The sequence below is a fragment of the Crocuta crocuta genome, unplaced genomic scaffold (assembly GCF_008692635.1).
Source record: "Crocuta crocuta isolate KB4526 unplaced genomic scaffold, BGI_CrCroc_1.0 scaffold30, whole genome shotgun sequence".
Classification (NCBI taxonomy): Eukaryota; Metazoa; Chordata; class Mammalia; order Carnivora; family Hyaenidae; genus Crocuta; species Crocuta crocuta.
In genome coordinates this window covers 14259344-14281857 of record NW_027528345.1, presented here as the reverse complement: position 1 = coordinate 14281857, position 22514 = coordinate 14259344, and the positions used below count along the sequence as shown (strand labels likewise).

General features: G+C 45.0%; 1 protein-coding gene across 1 annotated transcript in view; it reads right to left on the bottom strand.

Annotated features, from left to right (window-relative positions):
* The window catches only part of NCKAP1L (NCK associated protein 1 like), a 39541-nt gene that overhangs the window by 4606 nt on the left and 12421 nt on the right, over positions 1-22514 (bottom strand). Inside the window, exons 10-29 of the mRNA XM_077753531.1 lie at positions 21123-21179; positions 20747-20843; positions 19623-19732; positions 19320-19452; positions 18838-18919; positions 18604-18662; positions 18244-18389; positions 16620-16752; positions 16213-16332; positions 14019-14164; positions 13614-13745; positions 11717-11935; positions 10107-10237; positions 7089-7186; positions 6861-6954; positions 6621-6703; positions 6253-6333; positions 3215-3308; positions 2201-2317; positions 1703-1812 (exon numbers count right to left, since the gene is read on the bottom strand). Coding sequence (XP_077609657.1) covers positions 1703-1812; positions 2201-2317; positions 3215-3308; positions 6253-6333; positions 6621-6703; positions 6861-6954; positions 7089-7186; positions 10107-10237; positions 11717-11935; positions 13614-13745; positions 14019-14164; positions 16213-16332; positions 16620-16752; positions 18244-18389; positions 18604-18662; positions 18838-18919; positions 19320-19452; positions 19623-19732; positions 20747-20843; positions 21123-21179 — 2242 coding nt within the window. The remainder of the gene's footprint in view (positions 1-1702; positions 1813-2200; positions 2318-3214; positions 3309-6252; positions 6334-6620; positions 6704-6860; positions 6955-7088; positions 7187-10106; positions 10238-11716; positions 11936-13613; positions 13746-14018; positions 14165-16212; positions 16333-16619; positions 16753-18243; positions 18390-18603; positions 18663-18837; positions 18920-19319; positions 19453-19622; positions 19733-20746; positions 20844-21122; positions 21180-22514) is intronic.

Here is a 22514-nt window from a genome sequence, read left to right as displayed (position 1 = left end):
AGGCAGCCTTCAGACAGCACTGTCACCAGGCTGTTTATGGCTGACTCCCCACCAGACAAGAGACAAAGCTGGGCCTTTGATTCAGAGGCAGTGTTCTTCATATTCCCCTCCTGTCAACTCCCAAATGGCTGTCCTNGATCAAAGAGGGAGGAAGAAACATGATTAACTGCATCCCAGGCTCAGGTTACTCTCATTGAGCAAACAAACAGGGCAAATGGGAAAGGGAGGAGGGGGGGGGCCTTCTCACCCCATCTGAGAGATCTGGTGGAATATTCTTTATAGCTAAGATGCTTGGAACCCATTCTGATTGGCTGGCTGGCCCAGTTTAAATGGAGACCCTCTAACTAAGCTTCTAGGACAATGGTATGATTCCCGAGAGAATACTATTTACTGTGTTTCCTCCTAAAAGGAGACAAATGAGGCCGTAGTTCTTAAGTCAGGCCCATGCTTTGCAGAGGAATAAGCTCCCCATTGTTGAGAACGCTCAAGCCAGGCAGCGGGTGATGGACCATGTATCAGAAGCGTATGGATGGAATTCCACGGAGGACTTAGAATGGAAAACCCCAGGGCCTCTCTTCAACAATGTAAAGAAACGACTTACTCTCTGTTTTCCCAGAGGCAAAACTTAAGATGAATGGTGATTGTTACAAGGAGTCAAACCTTGGCTAAAAATATTTCTTGAAACAATTTTCTCAAATAAATTGGATGTGACCTACAGTAGAATCGGCTGCCTGATTATAAGCCCCAGTCCTAGAAATCAAGCCCAGTGGTTCTTAAAGTGAGATCCCAGGATGAACGGCACCAACATCACTTGGGAACTTGGAAATGCAGATTTTCTAGTCCCACCTCAAATCTACTGAATCAGAAATTCTGCAGGTGATTCTGATTTACACTAACATTTGAGAATGTGAAAAAAAGCTTTCTTGCTTGCTTGCTTGCTTGCTTTGTCAGGATGAGAGTTGGAAAGGGCCTCCTTATAGGTTCTAAAACTCAGTGTCTCCAATTTGATTGTACATCAGATGTCCTGGAGACCTTATTAGAAACAGAGGACTTGGGGATGCCTGGGTGGCTCAGTCCGTTAAGCGACCGACTCTTGATCTCAGCTCAGCTCTCTGTCTCAAAGCCCCATGTTGGGCCTGAGGCGGGCTCCAACATGGGCTCCACACTGGGCATCAAGCATACTTTAAAGGAAAAATAAAAAACAAAAACAGAGTCCTGGACTCACCCTAGGTTATTCTAATTCAGTAGGTCTGGCATAAGGATCAGGAACCTGTATTTCAACAAGCTCTTTGGGATATTCTCAGGCACACCAAGGGTAGTGAGTGATGAGTTCGGTTTAATCTCCCTAGTTAACGAATGGACAAAATGAGGCCCCAAAAGTTTGGCTCTTCAGAGGCCACACAACTTCTTAGTAGCAGATCCAGAACTAGAACTCAGATTTGCTGACTTAGTCCAATGCTCTTTCCAAGTATTCAAGCAGAGGCTGAAACACTAGCTCTTAGGAAATTTAGAAGAAACTCCCGCCTTTCACAAAATGACCACTATTACTGAATGAATGGTGTGGAAGGTTAGACTCCAAGCCTGCCCAGCAATAGCTGTCTATGGATTTAAGTCATACCACTTCCTGCCAGACTTTGCAATCTTCCATTTCATTCCAAAAGACTTTGCAATCTTGCATTCCTTATAACCCAGGGCCACTCACCACCAGAAACTCCTTGAGGTGAGTTTCAATGTTCTTGTTGTAGAGTGTGAAGAGGGCGGCAGATACCTGGATGATGGCTTTGGTCAAGCAGTGAATATTGTTGTTGTAACCTAGGTTATGATGGACAGAGGGGGAGAGAAACGAAAGGAAATAAAGTGAGCCACCCCAGGCTGACCCCAGCTGGTACTTTCTCAGTTTTTCAGGCTAGCACCCCCCACCCCTGCCCTCGCTCTTTGCCACCAAAAGGACCAGGAGGCATTTGGGGAATGATAGTCCTAAGAAATATCAGGGGGTATTTAGGTATTAGGAGAAGGATATTCCTAAAAACTTTCATTGGAATTGAATTTTCCAGAGGCTTCGTTCTCAAGTATTTTTTTGAAACAGACCTTTACACCTGAGTCAGAACTCTCTTTCTCCAGATAAATGTCTCCATGTCATCTTCCTACCCCAGGAGACTAACCTAATAGCACTGGTCCCTCAAACCTACTCCTTACTTACCATCCTTCTCAATACTATAGAAGGAAGAAGGGTCCGTGGCGAGGAGTGGGAGGGAAACGGCCAGAAAGATCAAGAGCAGGCAGGCCACCTTATATTCCTCCTCAGAAGATGAAGTATCTGGTAGGAAGATAAAAAGAAAAAAGGAAAAAGTAAAATCAGCAAACAGGAGCTATCTATAGGGGTCCTACGTCACATAACTACTAGGAAGATCCCGTACAGAAATTATCTACGAAAACATTTTCCAAAGCACTGTAGGCAAGTCATTATTGCTGAAGGGGAACAGGACTGGCCTCCACTTATCATGAGGGGCCTGATCCCAGAGGTCTCCTCTGGTGACTGGAGCAGAGCTCTTCATGAAGGGCTCTGCTGACATGCAGTCCAAGGAAGCTGTCAGCTGCCTGATGGGCTGGGGAGGCAGGAAGGAGAGGAAAGAGTCTCACCAAACCAAGAGAGAAGGGCCAGTCCAGCAATTGTGAAAGGACTTAATACCAGCCCCTGGGTTTCATCCCATTTGGAGCATGTGTAAGAAAGAGGAAATGTGTAACCGGAAATGTAACAGACAATGGGAGACAAGGGGAAGAAGTGAATAGTGCCAAGGTGAATCTATGGGAGGGGAGAGCACCAGATCACTCTGAGGCACATAGATGCTATACCATACAACTCAGCATGAAATCATATATAACCGTGGATTTCCTTCTCACTGTTTCATTTTCATTAATTTTATCTCCCCAACTAGATCGCAAGTTCCTTTGAGCATTCGCTGAGCATCAAAGAGACTCTCACTTAATATTTTTCAGCAGATTGACAGGTCAACGGGTTGGAACCTGGTTAGGAATCTAAATTGCCTATGTAAGTATTTTCTAGGGGTAAGGGACTGCATTTTAAGTCTTTCCTTAGCTCCCAGCTTATAGCCTCTGAATTCACAATCCCAAGTAAAGGTTTCTTTTGACATTGACACTTTCCCACCTAAAAATATGGCCCAAACCCTCCCTTGCCCACTTTCCCCAATTTTACCAGCTTTCATATTGGCAATGGCAGCCACCAGGGCTGGGTCAATGTCACAGCCCACTCCTGCAGCAGACGCCAGCTCAAAGACACTCAGGGTCACCTAGTAGAGAAGAAAACAACGTTCTGGACAGGATTCCCAGAGGGAACTGTTTGGCAAAAGCTACAGGCGGCTAGGATTCCTGGATCACAGATTTTAACCTTCGACGTATTATCATCTTTTCTAGGCATTCTTTTCACAGCTCTCCCTGACCTACAGGGAAAAAGCACAAATGCTTTTGTTTGGCATTCAGATACTCCATAGTACAAATTTACTTTCTCAATATTAATTCCCCAAGTGCTTCCCACAGTCAATGCAGCCAGAGTTATCAATTCACTCTCTCCAAACTACAACTCGCTTCCTTATTGTCATACTTTGGTTCATGTCCTTCTCTCTTCTCTGCTTATAGCTAAGTGNCTTTTCACAGCTCTCCCTGACCTACAGGGAAAAAGCACAAATGCTTTTGTTTGGCATTCAGATACTCCATAGTACAAATTTACTTTCTCAATATTAATTCCCCAAGTGCTTCCCACAGTCAATGCAGCCAGAGTTATCAATTCACTCTCTCCAAACTACAACTCGCTTCCTTATTGTCATACTTACTATCATACTTTGGTTCATGTCCCTCTCTCTTCTCTGCTTATAGCTAAGTAACACCCATCCCTTGAGGCTTCACTCAAATCTCATATTGTGTGTGAAGCCCTCCCTGAAACACTTCAGCCCCAACTCATCTCTTCCTTCTTAAAGTGGTACAACGGACTTAGCACAGATCACACACCGCTCCTGGTATTATCAGTTACCTTTTCCCATAGGAGATGGGACATATGGCTTATCTCACCACCTAGAAAACAAGCCTTTACAACCTCATGGCTTCTGAGAGGTTAAAAAAGGCCTTGGTGTGAGAAGATCTGGGTTCAAATCCCAGGACCACCACTTTCTAAATGTGTCATCTTGGCTAAAAATTACTTAACCTCTTTCAGCCTCAGTTTCCTCATCTGTAAGACTGGGGGAATACCTCACAGAGCTGTTGTGGAGATTAAATTAGGTCACATGTATAAGGCATCTACCCTATACACTCAGAGTCACTAATACTCCAATAAATATTATTCCTTTCCTCCTCTTCCTTTATCTCAAAGCCAGGAACACTGCACTTCTTTTTCTCTTTAGTTTTTAACACAACACTAAGCACATAGAAGGTATTCAATTGATATTTATTGATTGATGGAACTTAAACAAAACAGATGAACATATGGGAAAGGGAGCAGAGAGAAGAGAGGAAACAAACCGTAAGAGTCTCTTAACAATAGAGAACAAACCACATATTGATGGAGGGAGGTGGGTGGGTAATAGGCTAGATGGGTGATGGGCATTAAGGAGGGCCCTTGTGATGAGCACTGGATATTGTATGTAAGTAATGAATCACTAAATTCTACTCCTGAAATCAGTATTGAACTGTACGTTAACTAAGCAAAATTTAAATTAAAAAATATACATTTATTATGGCAAAATATAAGGACTAGTACTTAAAGTTGAGTTCCCAGGATATAGCCCCAAAGCCCCACTCCCATTCCAAATATTTAGACCTCATTTGAAGTTAACCAAAGTACTTTCAAATGTTTGGAGAGAACAATTGTTTCAAGAGAAGACAACTGAGTGGGGTAACTTTAGCAAAGAACCCTACAGACATACCAGTCTACACACACTTTGCCTATGGTACTTGACATAGAAGGCACGCCTTTGCCACATTCTACTCCCTTTATTGAGCCTATTAAATTGCCTATAGTTCATGGGTCTGAGGAGATCAGGGACCTGGTCCATGACCTGTGGTTTTTCTGGAAGAAGAAAGGGATGATCGAAGGAGTCTTATTTTCTCTTTCCCTAATCTTCACACTCCTTTGAGGCAGCAACAGAATCTCTGATGGACAGGCCACCATCCCCCGCTTTCCCCGCTCCAACCTGCTTATTTTCACAAGCAGGCAGAGCCTAAAACTCAGTGCTGCCCAGGAGATCCAGGTAGACAAGGTTTTGACAGGCTACAGCATTCGTCTCCAACATCAGCAGCTTCCAGAAACCCAGGTTCACCGTAAAAGAACAGTCAGAAGGGGCAGCCAGCCCAGTGAAACATCAAACCCACACGGTCCCCAGGACCGCTTCAGCCTTAAGTTCAGGCGGAGAGAGGGGAGATTTCACAATTCCTTTGATCTCAGGGCAAGGAAGTTTTTCTTAATAACTTTGATTCTTCCTGCTAACCAGTTCCCTCTTAATCACAGAGCTCTCTCCATGAAGGAACTCAAGGGCAAGAGAAGTGGCCTACCCTATGTGTCTGAAGGCCCTTGTTCCCAGCCTTTGACTGTATATCCTACATAACAGACGCGTTTGTTGCGGGTGTTTCAAAGGACAAGATGATGCTGCAAAGGTGAGGGGGTGCAGAGAAATGGATGTTTGACTCAGGGTGCCTGCAGAAGCCCCTCCTCCTTTGTCCATCTCTGTGGTAAATGCGGCCCCGAGCCAAGTGACACAAACATAGAGGAATCAAAAAGTTTCAGCACTAGGAGGAAGGAGAGGCCAGAAAAAGGAAACCGAGCTCAGGTGGGGTGGGTGGGAATGGAAGCAATAAATCTTTTTACAAAAAGTACCTGAGCTCCTGACTGAAAAGGGGACTTGTTAGCACGTAGTTCAGTATCTACTTTGCACACTTTAGGTAGAAAAACCTACAGAGCACCCTAGATCTTACCTTTCTCCAGTAACGTTTCCCCACCCCTCACAGGTCGGCCAGGCCCCCACTTCTGTCCGTCCCCCCATGTCTCCCCAGCTCTGCCCTGTCTCTCCAAGAATATCATCTGACAAGTGCTCCTCTCTCTACAAAATCTCTCCCAGCGCTTTCCTATTCAAACGCTGGCTCCTTCCCTCCAGTTTTCTTCAGAGCCCTCCCTCCCTTACAAGGTCCTGGCTACATCCTCTTCAACAACAATCTCCTAAGCGGATTGCACTTAGCACTGTCCCATACCTTGATGTCTGTGTCCGGGGTGACAAACTCCTTCAGGCACTCAATGGGACCTATAAGAAATGGGCAGTGGGAAGAGAACACCTGCAGGAGGAAGATAAATGAGTCCACGGGGCAGCGCCCATACCTTCAAACCTAGACAGAAACAAACATAACAAGGGCCCCAACTTGGATAAGGGCCCAGCCAGCTTCCCATGCAGCCCCCTCATCATGCCTTTAGGTGTTCTCCCCTCGTCTGTCGCGAGAGACCTCTACCAAATTAAGTTTCTCCTTTCTCCTCAACGCTCACCACCCGTTTCCACAACTTCTCACACAAACCCTCCCCTCAGAGACATCTGTGATTCTGGGGCAGCACCTTCCCCTCAACTCACCTCCCGAAGTCCCTCTTGGGCCATGGCCCTAAAACTGAGGATAACGCCAATGATGGTCATGCGCTTCAGCACATTATCAGCCCCTGAGGAGAAAGAAGAGCGTCAGAAAAGTAGAACTTAGGAGAATAGTGATGGTTTTACTTCTGCACACCCAGCCTAGCCCCTGCCCCGATCCCCCAAAACGCCTGTCATCCATAATGCTGTTGCCACGGTTCCTTCTCCCATCAGGGAGGTGCTCACCTATCAGCTGGGGCAGCAGAGAAGCCATCAAGTCTGCCTTGCTAAAGTTGGATCTGATCTGAACAAGTACATCCATGTTTTCCACCACCAGCTTCTGCAGCCAGGACACAGAGACATTAAACAGGAGAAGACAAGACCATGGTACATGCCCCTACCCCCCACCAGTCTCCTCCTCCTGCCCCTTTTCTCTGAGGCCAGACCTTTTCCCAGGCCTTGTTTCCACAGTACCTTCAGCTCCATAATCTGAGAGGTCACATGCCACATCAGGTTTTCATTCAGGAACTTCATGCCATAGGGGCCCAATAGTTCAGCCAAGGCCCGCATCTCTGAAATAAAGTTACAGAGGTCCCAGGTAGGATTCAGAGGGCCCTGGGCTGTTTGCACCACAGATACAGGGTAAATCTAACATTTACAATGTTTTTCCTCAAGGAAAGGAAGTGGGAAGTTGGGGAGCCAAAGTAGCCTGAAATCCTACATTTCAGGTGACAAATCTGGCCACCATGTGGGACAATTTACTTTCTCCCCACTGGTACTCATGCAAACACTTACTAGAAATGATATTTACTTTAGATTCTTACAGGATGCTATACTCTCCCAAGTCCCTTTCTGTGGTACCTGGTTTTTGCTCTTGCTGGACTAGCTGTACTAACTTGATTAGAGGTTAAGACGTTAAGGAAGTCACTGATCCCTTCTGAGGCTCCATTTACTTCTCTGTAAAATGAAGAAATTGATATCTTCCCTGAATACTTCATGGAGTTGATATGAGAGTCAGTAAGATACCATTATAAAAACCTTAGAAACTCATAAAGATATATATGATTAAAGGATTATTGATATGATCATTATTAACAACCTTCTGAGGTACACAGCACATCCTTCTGGTTTAACAGACATGGGAGGGTTAAGTGCTTGTCCAAGGTCCCTTAACCAACTCAAGGGCTGGTACCTGAAACCCAGCGCAATGTCTTATTGCCCCTTACTGTAGATACCACAACTAGTTTCTTACCTAAGCTCTGGTGTTTTCTGTGTTCCTCCCTCGCTTCCCTTATTTAATGCCTCACTGTCCAAATTTTCCTCTCCTTTAGCTACTTTTTCTCTTTCATAATCAACACACATCCCCAGAATCCCAGTTGTTTTTTCCTCTAAATCCTTCTTCCCTCTAGTCTGCCCCAGAGGCGTTATCTGTCCCTACTCGTCCCGTCTGGCCCTTTGTGAATTAAATGAAACCCACCTGGGGAAATCCCCTATTAGAAACACTAGTGACAAATCCAAATAGGAAGGACCTCCAGTGATGATCTTTGGCCATACAGCGTCCCAGCAGAGAAAATCATAAAAGACCAAAAGTAACAACCACAAGAGACCAGTAGCAGAAAAGCGAGTTTAACATCGTTAACAGGAGTCCAGAGGGGAAAGAAATCAAGGTTCCCACTCGAGCTGTTGAAGGCAGGACCAGCTGATCTGTACTTCCACCAAGGACAGAGGAAGTGGAACTGGTCAGAGCTCCACCTAGAGTAAACACCACACGTTTTTGGCCTCTCCTATTTATAGTAAAAAGAACTGAATGGAGAACTAGAAAAAGATGTCCCACTGGATAATGCTAAAATGGCTGACAGAGAGGAAGAGGGGCTGAACTGCTGAACTGATCATCCAGTTTGGATCTGCCAAATATCCTTCCTCTAGTCTTGTCAACTCCAGGCTAGTAACCCTAGGCCATCCTTCTCTTTCCATCTATCTATTTTTACAGTAGCATTGCCCCATCACCATGGTAACTCAGGGAAATTGGGGTGGGGGTGGTAGAAGGGGGAATCAGCCTTACCTCCTGCTGCTCATCAGTTGTCAGCAAGACCTAAGGCTGATTTTAGATGCTGCCTACAGTTTGTGGGTGGAGTTGATGAAAGGGGACATCTGAAAACTCCAGCAGGCAAAAAGTAGGGTCAGCTTACTGATGGCATCAGTATGAGGGTAGGAAGGAGACAGAGCTGGACAACAGAACTATGTACTCTTCCATAACACGCGCGCACATACACACACACACACACACACACACACACACACAAAGGAAGGGGAAGAATGGAGAAGGTGGGGTCATGAAAACATCCCCCACCTGTACCAGACGCCATGCAGGATCCACGATTTATATAGAGGTGAAAGGAAGGAGGAAACAGGAGGATAGTTCATCAGTCAGTCAGTCAGTCAAACAAATCCATTATAAAGGATGTGTATGGCTTCCAGCCCTCTTTTAAAAAGAGAAGAACACCCCAACTCATTCACTCCACAATCCTTACCCACTGGCCTTGAGACACAAAAGCATTTCTACACAGTGGGAAGCAGCACTACATATGATTAAGCACCCAGGTTCTAGAATTTGACTGCTTCAAATTCTAGAGTTGAAATCCCCATTCAGACATTTATGAATGTGTGATCTTAGGTAAGCTCCTTAACCTCCCTGTGTCTCAGTGTCCTCATCTATAAAATGGGGGGTAATGGGCATCCCTCTCTCAAAGCCATTGTGAGGATTAAAGGAATTAATACGTGTGAACATTTAGAACTTAGCCCACAGCAGGGTACCTGGGTGGCTCAGTCGGTTACGCATCTGAGTTCTGCTCAGCTCATGATCTCATGGTTGGTGGGTTTGAGCCCCGCATCAGGCTCTGTGCTGACAGCTCAGAGCCTGGAGCCTGCTTCAGGTTCTGTGTCTCCTCTCTCTGCCCCTCCCTCAACCTTTCTCTCAAAAATAAACATTAAAAACAAAAAAAAGAACTTAGCCCACAGTGAATGTCATCTATTGTTTTCTCATCATCAACAATCCAAGCTCTGGCTAAGACCCTAAAATTTATCCCTAAGAAACAAGATGCCATGACATCAGACCACTATTTAATAATTTCCAGTATCCGAATTCCCTCTTTACATTTATTTATCCTTTGCCCTTCATTATATGTCCTACTCTTTATTCCATGTGGAAATGGAAAATAACTATTTACCACCATTCAAAAAGTAAACGCTTCCAGTGACTTGAGTGCCCTTGCCTAGCTCCTAACTCCCCTCATTTTCCCTCTCCAACTGCAACCCCCAGGCCCTTCCCCAATCCTGGGTGTCAGTTAGGATCTCTTTATTGCCCCCAACGTGTAACTCGCAGAGCCGCCAAGGAGCATATAGAATGAGCCCCTGGGAAGGTGTGTAGGCCGAGATACTGAACTGAGGGCAAAGGCGCAGGTCCTAGCCAAGGAGACCAGGCCCCAGGCTCACCAGAGACGTCAGAGAACTCTTCTGCGCTGAAGTTCTGCTCCCCCTCTCTGGGGAGGCTGATGAAGGCCTGCATGGCTGGGGAGAGGATGATGGTCCCACTGCTTGCCTGTCTAAGCAGGCTTTCTAGGTACCTACAGGGTTGTCCAGGAAAACACATGAGATTAGCATTCGATCCTTTCTCCCTGCCATGGCTCCTTACTACTGCCACGGGGCTCAGGAAGAGAAACGCTGCCAAGGGCTGGGGTGGGTAGAAGAAACTCAAAGAAGACAGTAAAACACTCTAATTAACACCCCAAGCTATTGGCTCAAAAACAATTGGTGGTGTTGTAATTCCGTTTCTCCTCCAATCTGCAGGGTTATTTCACAAGGCTGTCAAATGTAGCGGTATGCGCTCCCCTCTCTCAGCCCCTGCTCTTTTCCAACTGTTCTCTCCCCTCTCCCTTGGCCTTTCTCTGTCAGGTAAGAGGAGCCCAAACTGACATGAAAAAAGTTCCTACTAACTGGGCTCCTCTGAAATATACTTAGCCTCGACCTCTCCAATGAGAATGTTGGACTGAGGACGTAGGATTCTAGAAGTCAAGCCTCCTGGACAGACAGAGGCCTCTTGAACACTGGTCATCCAGCCTTCAAATTATTCCCTCCTGACCCCCAGGCAAAGGACAGGGTGGCCAGACCATGCCACTCACCCAGGCCCTAGCTCTGGGCGTAGGTCTTATAGAAGTCACAAGCCAACCACAGGTGGGCCAAACCCAGCCGTCAAAGGTGATTTTATATTTTCTTTTAATTTGAATTTGTTGTCAAAATTTTGAAACTGGGAGACTTTACATTAAAAGTAAGGCTTTTAGTGGGGTAGTGATCAGGGGGAGGTAAGTGGTGGGTGCCCCCTACAGAGAAGCATGCCCTCTTTAACAACTCAGAGTCTTCACCTAACCCACAACATTCATTTGCCTTTCCTGACACGCCCCTATTGGCATTTTNGGGAGGGGGGAGGGGGCAGTGCCTGCAGACCTGCTCCTGCTGAGCTGATATTGGATTAAGAGCGCCACCCAGTGGCTTGGGGAGGTAGGAATCCAGCTCCTTTCTACCCTTAAAATCTCAAAGGAAACGTTGCTGATTCCTACCTCCTCTGGTTTTGGAGAGGAGGCCCCCTTCCTATTAAAAACAATCTGTTAGACTGGACATGGCCATGTCTGGGATAAGGTGATTGCATCTGGAGATATTGTGTTAGACAGAATAGTCTTCAGGGAGAGAAGCTGGACAAAGAGAAATAAGAGAACTTCAGAAAGAGGAAAAGAGCATTTGAAAGTAAAATGGTAAGAATCCAGGAAAGGAACTGGAGACTAAGAGGGAAAAGGTCAAATTGCTACAGAGTAGATGAATGGATGTTACATGGAAGGTCAGAAATAGATGTTACATGGAAGGTCCCCAGTGGAAAGAAGCACATCTGGGTTTGCTTCCCCCCTCATTGCTCTAGTCCGCAAGCAGCAACAAGCCTCTACTTGGGGGTCTATGACCCTGGGAGCTAAAATGCCTGGACCTGAGGTCTGACTGTGTAAAGGCAAAAGTGGTAATAAGGGGTAAGGCAGTGGAAGAAGGCAAACAACACTGACCAATTTGTGTAGAGAGTGGTGATCGTCTGTTCCCCACACAAGTCCAGTGGCTGTGTCTGCTGCAGGAGGGCGTTGCGGATGACTCTAGAAACATCTGCACCCACAAACTGGGCCAGTGACTGTATGAAACTGACATACGCCTTGACTCCTGCCAACAGCTCAGAAGGCCTCGCGATCTCCTGGGTTGTGGCGTTGTAGCCAGCCAGCCACACAATGGCTCTGGGTGACAAAAGTCATAACCACACTTATAATATTAAACACGGTAGCAGCATATTTATAGTGTGTTCCAGGTGCTGTGCTAGGATTCCACTACACACATTACCTCCTTTAAAGCTCATAGAAACCCAATAAGGTAGGTACATTTATTGTTACTGCTCTGCTCAAACCCTGCTGAGGCTCCCTACCTCACCTCGAGTAAAAGTCTAAGTCCTCACAACGAGAGCGAAATATCTACACAGTCTGCCACTCCTCCAACCTCTCTAACCGCACATCTGACCCACCGGTCCCTGGCTCATTCTGGTCCAGCCAGCCTGGCGTCCCCCATGTCCCTGAACATTCCAGGCAGGTTCCCACCTCAGAGCCTTGCCATGGCTATTTCCTCTACCTAGAAAGCTCTTTCCCCAGATAGTCACACACTTGGCTCCTTCAATTCCTTCAGGAGTTTACTCAAATGTCACTTTCTCAAGCACGCCTTCCCTGGCAACTCAAGTGACTATACTACAGATTCCAAAACAAAACATAGGAGACTGGAGGATTATTTTAAAAACCCCTCTTCCCCTCATTCCCCTAGTAGCTGACTATAGCACTCAATTCCAATATAAGGAATGTTCCTCTTACTTCAGGGGGCAATGGAAAGAGGGGCAAAGTGGAAGGAAGGGAATCTATTTTATTGAAGCCTATAGATGTCAGGACTTTCGTACACATTATTATCTTTAATTCTATACCAATTCTCAATCACAGGTAACTCTCATTATAAGGTAAATATCATTATCCTTATTTACAGGGTAGGAAACAAGGCTCAACCAAGTCAGATTCCCTGCTCCATTCCTAACTAATGGCCAGGATGTCAACACAGGTCTCCTGACTGCAAAATTCCCACTCACTCAACTAAACCCAGTGGTGATCAGTGCTGGTTGTTCACCAAACCACCTGTAGAACTTTGGGACCTTTTTTGTTAATTATGTATTAATAAATATACTTGAGACCTATGCCAGATTGACATCAGAATGGACCACCAAAACGAATCTAACAGAACCCAACTTTAAGAACTACCATACTATGCAGGGGTGTCCAGGGGGCTCAATCCATTAAGCTTCCAACTCGCTTTTGGCTCAGGTCATGATCCTAGGGTCATGGGATAGAGCCTCATGTCAGGCTCTGCATTGAGCAAGCAGGCTACACTCTCTCACTCTCTCTCTCTCTCTCTGCCCCCCCTTCCTCCCTCCTTCTCCCTCCCTCTTCTTCTCCCTCTCTCCCTCTTCCTCACTCATGCTCCCTCTCTATATATGAAATAAAAATTTTTTAATTTTTTAATAAAAGAGTCTCTCTGCTCTCCCCTGCTCATGCACAGGCACACACTCACATGTGCTCACTTGCTCTCAAAAAAAAAAAAAAAAAAAAGACTACCATACTATCCAAATACAGAAGATAAGAGGGGCACCTGGGTGGCTCAGTCGATTAAGTATCCAACTTCAGCTCAGGTCATGATCTCACAGTTCATGGGTTCGAGCCCCACATTGGGCTCTGTGCTGACAGCTAGCTCAGAGCCTGAAGCCTGTCTTCAGATTCTGTGACTCCCTCTCTCTCTGACCCTCCCCTGCTCATGCTGTCTCTTTCTCAGAAATAAATAAAACATTTTTTAAAATTTCAAATACAGAAGACAAGAAAAGAGTGATACCTGTTGAGTCTGGCCTCCAGATGGCTGCTCAGATACTCAGAAGGGAAGATAGTGTGTTCAAACACAGAAAAGCTGTGTACATGATTCATTGTCAGTGCCAATTCTGTCAAGTTTAGGTGTAGCTTGTCCATGCTGGGAAATTGAGAAAGTAAAATGAGCCTTAATTAAGGGTCTGGCACTACCCATGACCCTCAGACCCTTTCATCTTCTAGGATGACTAGATCAGTACACATTGATGCCACCTTCAAAGGCAAAATAGAAAATTCACACATAAGTGCTTTTTTCCCCGTATCTGCCATTTCCCACCACCACTTCCACATTCTTCTGCTGAATCACCGTCCCTCTGCCCTGCTCTCCCTTCTCTGAGGCAGTGGCCACCTGGCCCTCAAGAGCCCAGGTCCTCACTTGGTGACAATGCTGCGGTTCTTCCGGTGACTCTCAGCTCCTGGCTTGTCCCTCTCGGGTTCTCCTTTTCTGGGAGTCTGCCTCTGCTTCATGGTTTTCTTATTCTTGGCTTTGCTGATGGTAGTGGCACAATGCTTAGGTAGAAGCTTTAGGGACAAATACAAGTGAGTCATGAGATCCCTTCCTAAAACTGACAAGAAGCCCATCTCACAGACCCTCCACTATTGTCTATTCTTTTACTTTTCTGTCTTTCTTTCTCCTTCCAGCATCCCTTTCTCGGATGGGGGCCAATTTGAAATGCACTCACTTCTTTCAGTTTTCACTAAGTAACTCTCCACAGGTAGGGCTCAAAGTCTCAAAATGGCAGTGTTTTTTATGGATCAGATCGTCAAGTCCCCACTCACATCCTGAGAGAAAGTCTTTCCATTTCACTGATGGAAAAATTCAAGTAAAAGGAATAGGATCTAAGAGCTCCACGCAATTGCACTTTCTAGGATCTTCCAACCTGGGAAGAAAGTTAGTTTTTGCTTGTATGGAACAACCGTCTCACTTCACATCCCCTCATATTCCATCCCATGGATACAGCGGTCCATACCACCATAGGTGTCCAAAGACTCAGAGCTCGCAATAGGGCCAGCACTCTTTCTACCTTTTTTTTTTAATACTATCAATTCTGTATCTCTTCTCTTCACTGAGATAGCCCAGTCAGCTGCGCAGAAAATATACGGTAGAATTAAATATTCAGGTTTCTCCTTCAAGATAATCATCTTAGAATTCTCTCCATTTAATCCAATGCTGCCAAGCATGCGCAGAGCACGTCTGGAAACTCCTCATTTGGAATTACTCTTAGAAGTGGTGTAAGCACTGTGAGAAAACTGGTTTTGTTACTTCACAGTCACGGTAGAAGATGTGACACTAAAGATGTGTCAACCCTGAAATTATGCCAAAATGTCTGTGGTAGCTTCTGAAAGTAATTCCAAAATAACGTAATGCCATTCATTATGGCAACATCACCAATTATTTATTCCAAATAACTTTAGAGGGGGCAATACTCATTTGGTTACAAAAGTTCTGGTGTGCGTGAAAACAATTACTCATATCACGCTTGAGTCATCCCCGATACAACACTGAGCAGATCTCTTCAATTGCGTCCCTTGCATGCAGTAGGTACTCAAAATGAGTGATAAATATGCCCGTAATTGTACTTGTTTGCCTAGCTTCTTGGCATTCATCATTTAGATTTCTTTCTAATGTGGATTTGTACTCCTTTTTCCCCTAAACCAAGACACTCCCCAAGGGCAGGGATTGTGTAACTTCCTTCTGGGACCCCATCCCAAAAACTCTCCACAGAGCTTAGGGCCCAGTAAGTACCAAATAATATAGCAGCTGACATCTATTAAGAGCTGTGTACTAAATCTTTAACACACTCTACTTCATCGCATCTGTATGATACCTCAGCGAAGAAACTATTTTTATCCTCATTTTACATAGAAGAAAACAGGAAGGTTATGTAAGTAATAATATTAACCATCCATATGGTTAATAAACACACACACACACACTCACACACACGCACGCACAACCTGGCCCCCCTTCTACCAAAGTTGCTACAAAGCCTGACTCAAACCCAGGAAGGGTAGGTAGTCTAGGAAACCTGAAAGACTCCAGGGCAACAAGCTCCTCATTTTCAAATTTTCTGAAATTTAGGTTGAGCTAATCATGACCAGNGGGGGGGGGGGGGGGGGGTGAGGGGGATGGGAAAACAAACAGACAAGGACAAGAAAGCAGCCCTGAGGATAAACACAGAGGAGGTGCCTGAAAATGTTCACATTTTCACAGATTAGAGTACAGATGGACAGAAAGGTGAGACAAGACAGGTGACGTAGGGGCCACTGTCGTCATGATGTGTACACAGGGCAGAGACGGGAGGGGAAATAAACGAGGAAGTTAACTCCTCTCTCAGAAGGCTTCAAATAAGAGCACAGACTTTGCTGGTATGCAGCTGTTCAAATAAGAGTATTTTTAGACACCTCTATCTAGTCCTAAGGGAGTAAAGACTGAAGAAAAGAAACCTGCTGTAAACTCAAGTACACAAAAGCCCAGCCCTACTTGGGAGAAAAGGTTAGAGAACTTGGCATTTGACAGGAAGACACGGTGGACAGAGGGAAACTGAAATAGAGGAGACTGAGCTTACCTGCTCGCTCAGGTTCCGCTGTTCAGCACAGATCTCCAGGACACAGTTGCTGGTCTGCTTGGCCAACTCTTCAAGGAAGGAGTTGCAGTGATGAAGGCCATGGTTCTTCAGGTGGGGGTACTTTAGAAAAGAAGAGCCAAGAAAGAAATTGTCATCACCAAGACAGCCACTTCTTCCTCATGATCTGTTCTGATCCCCTGGCCTGAGCCACCACTCCTTCTACAGAAGAAACTGAGACCCAGAGAGAGGACACATTCAACATCAAGCTGGGACGTTTCAGGACACATGTCACATGCCTATGTTTGTACCCTTCTTGTGACCAGAACCAACCCTGGGAATTGTGTTTGGGGGAATAAGGATGAGATGTGATTAGAGAGATGACAGGGCTTAGAGTTCAGGGTACCCACCTCCTCTGGGCACATCTCATGAGTGCAGTGGACAAAATGAGCACAAATCAGAGGGAAAGCAATGGCATAACGCAACATGGTAGGTTCCTCCAGGGTCATGGCAAACATCTTCTCAAAGGTGCGGAGATGGAAGCTGCAGAAAAGGGGGAAGGAGACTTAGAACCAGGGTTTAGGAGCCTGCCAATCCCTTGGAGGTGGAGAGAATATTCATTGTTTCAATAAACATCTATTGATCTTCACCCCCTCCCTCATTTCCTTTCTCTCTCTCTCTCTCTCTCTCTCTCTCTCTCTCTAAGTAAGCTCTATGCCCAACATGGGGCTTGAACTAATGAACCAAAGATCGAGAGTCACATGCTCTACAGACTGAGCCAGCCAGGTGCCCCGCAACTCCCTACTCTTAAGGTAAACAGGAAACCAAGAAACTCAACCCATTTATTTATTTATTTATTTATTTATTTATTTATTATTTATTTTTATTATAGTGTATTGTCAACTTGGTTTCCACATAACCCCCCGTGCTCATCTCAACAAGTGCCCTCCTCCATGCTCATCACGCGTGAAACCTAATCCTTTTAGACTGTTATACTGGACCCCAGGGCAGTTAGTGCTAATCTTCTTCCCTTCCCTTGCACAAAATTTGTTATTCTTCCCTCAGAGCCTCATGATTTGGGCTATCCCCCCTAATTTAGAAATCCTACAGTAGGGGCACCTGGATGGCTCAGTCGGTTGACCTACTTCGGCTCAGGTCATGATCTCACAGTTTGTGGGTTTGAGCCCCACATCGGGCTCTGTGCTGGCAGCTCAGAGCCTGAAGCCTGCTTCGGATTCTATGTCCCCCTCTCTCTCTGACCCTCCCCTGCTCATGCTGTCTCTCTTTGTCTCTCAAAAATAAATAAAACTTTTAAAAAATTAGAAATCCTACAGTAATATTAAATTACATCCCTCCCAAAATTCAACCACTTGGGCTCCAGAAACTTTCTCAGGTTAATTCCATGATACTGATTTTTCCTCAACCCTATATCCTTTCAATATCAGGCACTCTTTTTACACTTTCTTATGTTTAGAATTATTATATTGGTGTCCTTTTCACATGTACATGGGTGTTGTATCTCCCCCATCTATACTGAATGCAGAGTACAGAGCCAACATATTGCATTGTTTGTTTGATCTGCCAAAGGACAGTTGTGTACAACAGTGGTCACGTGATAAGTGCTGAATGATAACTAAGGAAGGCAAACTAATTTTCATTCTCCAAAGGCCCTATTCTTCAGTTCTCTCAATTATTTTCAGCTCCCTCCACTAAAACCCCACATTTCCCATGTCTCTCTTAAATCACAGTGTCCCAGGGATAAAAAGAAGCTGAAGAAGATTCCAAAGATAACAATGTGGAAAAATATATATTGGTGAATTATCACAGATAATTAACCGAAAGAAAGCCAAAACGAAAGGGAATCAACCCCCAAGTCCTATCACTTGGTAGAACCTGGAATGAGTGAGTTGCAGCACCTGCCTCTAAGGAGTTCTCAAACAATATTTTCCCATCTGTTGGAAGGAACTACTGTTCTCCACAGAGGCCAGGGAAGAGATCAGGTCAAATGATAAAGAGCTCTGAATAAGGACATACCAGAAAGTAGACAAGTCAGAAGTTTCCACCAGTATATCCTCTACTGAGTCCAGCATTCGGGAGTGAAAGACAATGAGATTCATCACCTTGGCCAAGTCAGGATTCTCGTGTAGGTGCAGGGGTGCCTTAGCCACACTGGTATATGCCTATGGTTGGAGTTAGGAAAAGAGTAGAGGAAAACAAGATCAATGAACAGGACCTCCCGCCTTGGAGTTGCAGTTTGGCTAGGGTATATCCTGTTGGTGAGCAGTTTCAATGCTGAATCACTCTATACAGCAGAGATTAGGAAATAAACAGAGAAGGGATCATCAGGGAAGAAAAACCCTGAGAATGGGGGACCATTAACAGGAATGGACCTACCTGTAGACGGAACCAGTCCAGCCTCAATCCAGAAAATTCAAATTTCTCTCCACTATCAACTACAAGAAGAATAGAGGTTTAAAAGAAAATAATAAAGCAGCACCCTGTATCCAACTCCACAGAATGGTAGGTCCTTTTTAAAGTCATCTTGTCCCGCTCCCTGCTCAAGAGATCAATATTTCTAGAACAAAAGATGTTCACCCTTATATATACTCCTCCACTTCCTCCAATTACCTTGTTTGAGATTCAGAGAGGACAGAGTACTGACGAATGAGGACATTATGATGGACTCCTCCTCGGGACACACAGACAGGTTCTAAAAGAGAAGTTCGAGTTGCCATCAAGTGAGTAGAGGTTCCACCAGGATAGAAATGGGGACCATAAGGCTCGATCGGTGCACGAAGGTAGAAAGAAGTGATAAGTGCCACAAACAGAAAGAAAGAGCTAAGCAAGAGATGGAGGGAACCCCAGGTTCTCTGCCACGCTAACACCCAATTTCTCTTTATTTTTCTCTCCTATTTCTAAGTAGCTTCACGTAAGAGGGGGGAAAAAGACATTGGAGAGTATTGGTCTTTTTTTTTTTCTTTCAACAAATGCAGAGAGGAGAATCGGGCTTTTGACAATCTACAGAGCATGAGATTCAGTGAGGGTGGCCGCCAGCGGGAAACGGCCAGGGATCACCCTGATATTTCCAAAGTATAGTCAATTAAACTTACTTGAATGATGTCACTGAGCACAAGAGCATCAAATCTGGCCAGGTACTGAAGGTGGTATTGCTGTATCACTTTGATGTGTCTTCGGACCAGAGCCCTAATCTCCTCCAGTAAGAAAAGCAATTCTGCGATGCTCCTGCAAAGTCAAGGAAGAGAACAGGGAGAGTTTGAGACTAGAAATATCAACAGAGACAAATACAGTGATAACAGAACAGAAACTGAGACCTCCTGAGGTCATTTGATGCCTCCCTGACCCACTTCCCAAACCATCTAAGGTCAAGACTCTTAACCATGTCAAGTACTAACGAGTCGGCATAGTCCTCAGGTGTCTTTGTCTTGGTGACGTTTTCTGTGTGGCGAACCAGCCAGGTGACCTCATCACGAATGAAGGACAGAGCCATGAAAGCATAAAGGGCCTGAGGAGAGGAGAGGACAGGGAGTATGAGAGCTTTCAACCTTAAATATTTTTTAACGTTTATTTATTTTTGAGAGAGAGAGAGAGAGAATTTGAGCAGGGGAGGGGCAGAAGGAGAGGGAGACACAGAATCTGAAGCAGGCTCCAGGCTCTGAGCTGTCAGCACAGGGCCCGATGTGGGGCTCAAACTCACCAACTGTGAGATCATGACCTGAGCCAAAGTTGGATGCCCAACCAACTGAGCCACCCAGGCACCCCGAGAATTTTCAACTTTAAAAATGGAATTCAGGGGCACCTGGGTGGCTCAGTTGGTTAAGCGTTCGACTTCAGCTCAGGTCATGATCTCAGGGTTCATGGGTTCGAGCCCCGCATCGGGCTCTGTGCTGATGGCCAGCTCAGAGCCTGGAGCCTGTTTCAGATCTGTGTCTTCCTCTCTCTGACCCTCCCCTGCTCATGCTGTCTCTGTCTCTCTCTCTCTCTCAGAAAGAAATAAAAACATTAAAAAATTTTTTTTAATAAAAATGGAATTCAAAGCACAGAAAACTATCATGATAATATGTGTATGGATACAATTATGTAGCCACACCAGTAATAGTGTCCAATAATAAACATAGAGACTCATAAAAACCATGTGAAACAGAATCAGACATGTACACATGCTGATGGTAGTCACAGTCAATACTGTTTCATCTCTATTAAGTCTTAGAAATATTTACTAGGCATTTATATGGTTTGAGGGGAGGAAAAAGCAAGCTCTATTAGATCACACTCAAAGAGAAGATAAGACAAGTACACAAATAGCTATAATACATGATATACTACTCCCTGATAGTACCCAATAAAGAGATCCGAAAAGTTTTGGGTGCTCCAGGAGGATTCAAGGGAATCAGCGTATACATATATAAACAGATCACGAAAGACTCAGAAATGCAAAAACTCATGAATGCCAAGTCACTCCCCCACAGAGTCTTTCATCATTGGTCATCATCCCCCTGCCAACATTTCTTTCTCTTGCCTTGGGACCCAGCAGCCCTGGCTCATCCGTCAGCACAGTCTCCAGCTCCTTCACTGCCACCCGCAGAAACTGGCGCCGTTGACAGTGAAATTGGCCGCTAAGGAAAGAAAGTAGAAACTAGAGAATAATGCCTCTCCCATACTTAAAAATCCTCCTCAGGAGTTTAGGAAGGAGTGTCAGATAGGAGGAATGTTCAATGCTAACGTTAGACTTGGTAAGAAAACTCGAGAATCTGGGGCAGCAGCAAGTTCTTGGGTTGAAGCAATTAAGCTGTACAATTAAGCAATTAAGAAACTAGGGGTGGTTTAGGTGAGAACAAAGGTCAAGAGAGTTTCCTATTCCATCCCCTCTGGGAGATCCCGTTCCCCACCTTTACCTGTTTGCAATTGCATGTTCCTTGCTTTCCTTTATGTCTGCCACTCTCTTGCCGTACCTGAGAATTGACACAAGCACAGCAGGGTTGGCCACACCACCAGTTAGAGGCCTTGTCCCACCTTCCCGGTCCTGAGAGATTCCAGACTACAGCCTATGTATGGGAAGCATGGGCAGCCCTCACTCTCGGGATCTTTCCAAACCCAACTTTTCACCCTGGCCTACTAATAAGAGACTCATAGGGCCTAGAGATTATCCAGTTCTCCTCACTGTTTTGCAGATGAAGAAAATAATATCTAGGGAAGAGGAATGACTTGCCCAAGGTACATAGGGTTGTAATGGCAAAACTGGGGCTGGACTTGGCATGTGCTCCTGCCTTGACACCATTAGGCCAAAGTACTCTTCCAGGTTTGGGGGAGATAAAAGAGGCAGTGCATAAGTATGACACGGGCCCTGCTCTCAAGTAAGAGTAGTTGTTCCAACTCTACCTTGGATCCCATTCCTGCCCACCTCCTCTTAGAATTTTTCTTTATCAAGTATCTCTGTCACTTTAATCCCTCCCTCTCCACCGGTTTATTCTCTTCTCCCAACACATAAGTTCAAAGCCTTCCTTATCCTGAAAGACTTTCACTTGACCCTGACGATCTACTGAACTTTCCTGTTCTCCCACACCACCAAACTCCTCCAAAGAGACGCCTAAACTCTTTACTTCCTCACCTTTCACTGACCCCTGAATCCCACAAGGCTTTTGACCTTGAAAAACTGCTCTCTCTTGGATAAAGAATATGTGGTATATGTGTACAATGGAGTATTACTTGGTGATCAAAAAGAATGAAATCTTGCCATTTGCAACTCCGTGGATGGAACTAGAGGGTATTATGCTAAGCGACATTAGTCAGAGAAAGACAAATACCATATGACTTCACTCATATGAGGACTATGAGATACAAAACAGATGAACAAAACGGAAGGGAAGCAAAAATAACATAAAAACAGGGAGGGGGACAAAAACATAAGAGACTCTTAAGTATGGAGAACAAACAGAGGGTTGCTGGAGGGGTTGTGGGGGGGGGGATGGGCTAAATGGGAAAGGGCCATTAAGGAATCTATTCCTGAAATTATTATTGCACTATATACTGACTTGGATGCAAATTTTAAAAATAAATTAAATTTTTAAAAAACTGCTCTCTCTAAAATCAATGTGAACTGCTGAATCACCAAATGGCCTTTTCATTGCTCTTCATTTGTCTGTAATATTTGACTCTCCTGACCATCTCCTTTTTCTACTAGTGATCCATGTTCAAAAATGCCACATTACCTTAGGATTTGTGTATTCCCTGTGTTCCTTATATCTTTCTTCTCTTTTCCCGCATCACTGTTGCCAATGCATTACTCA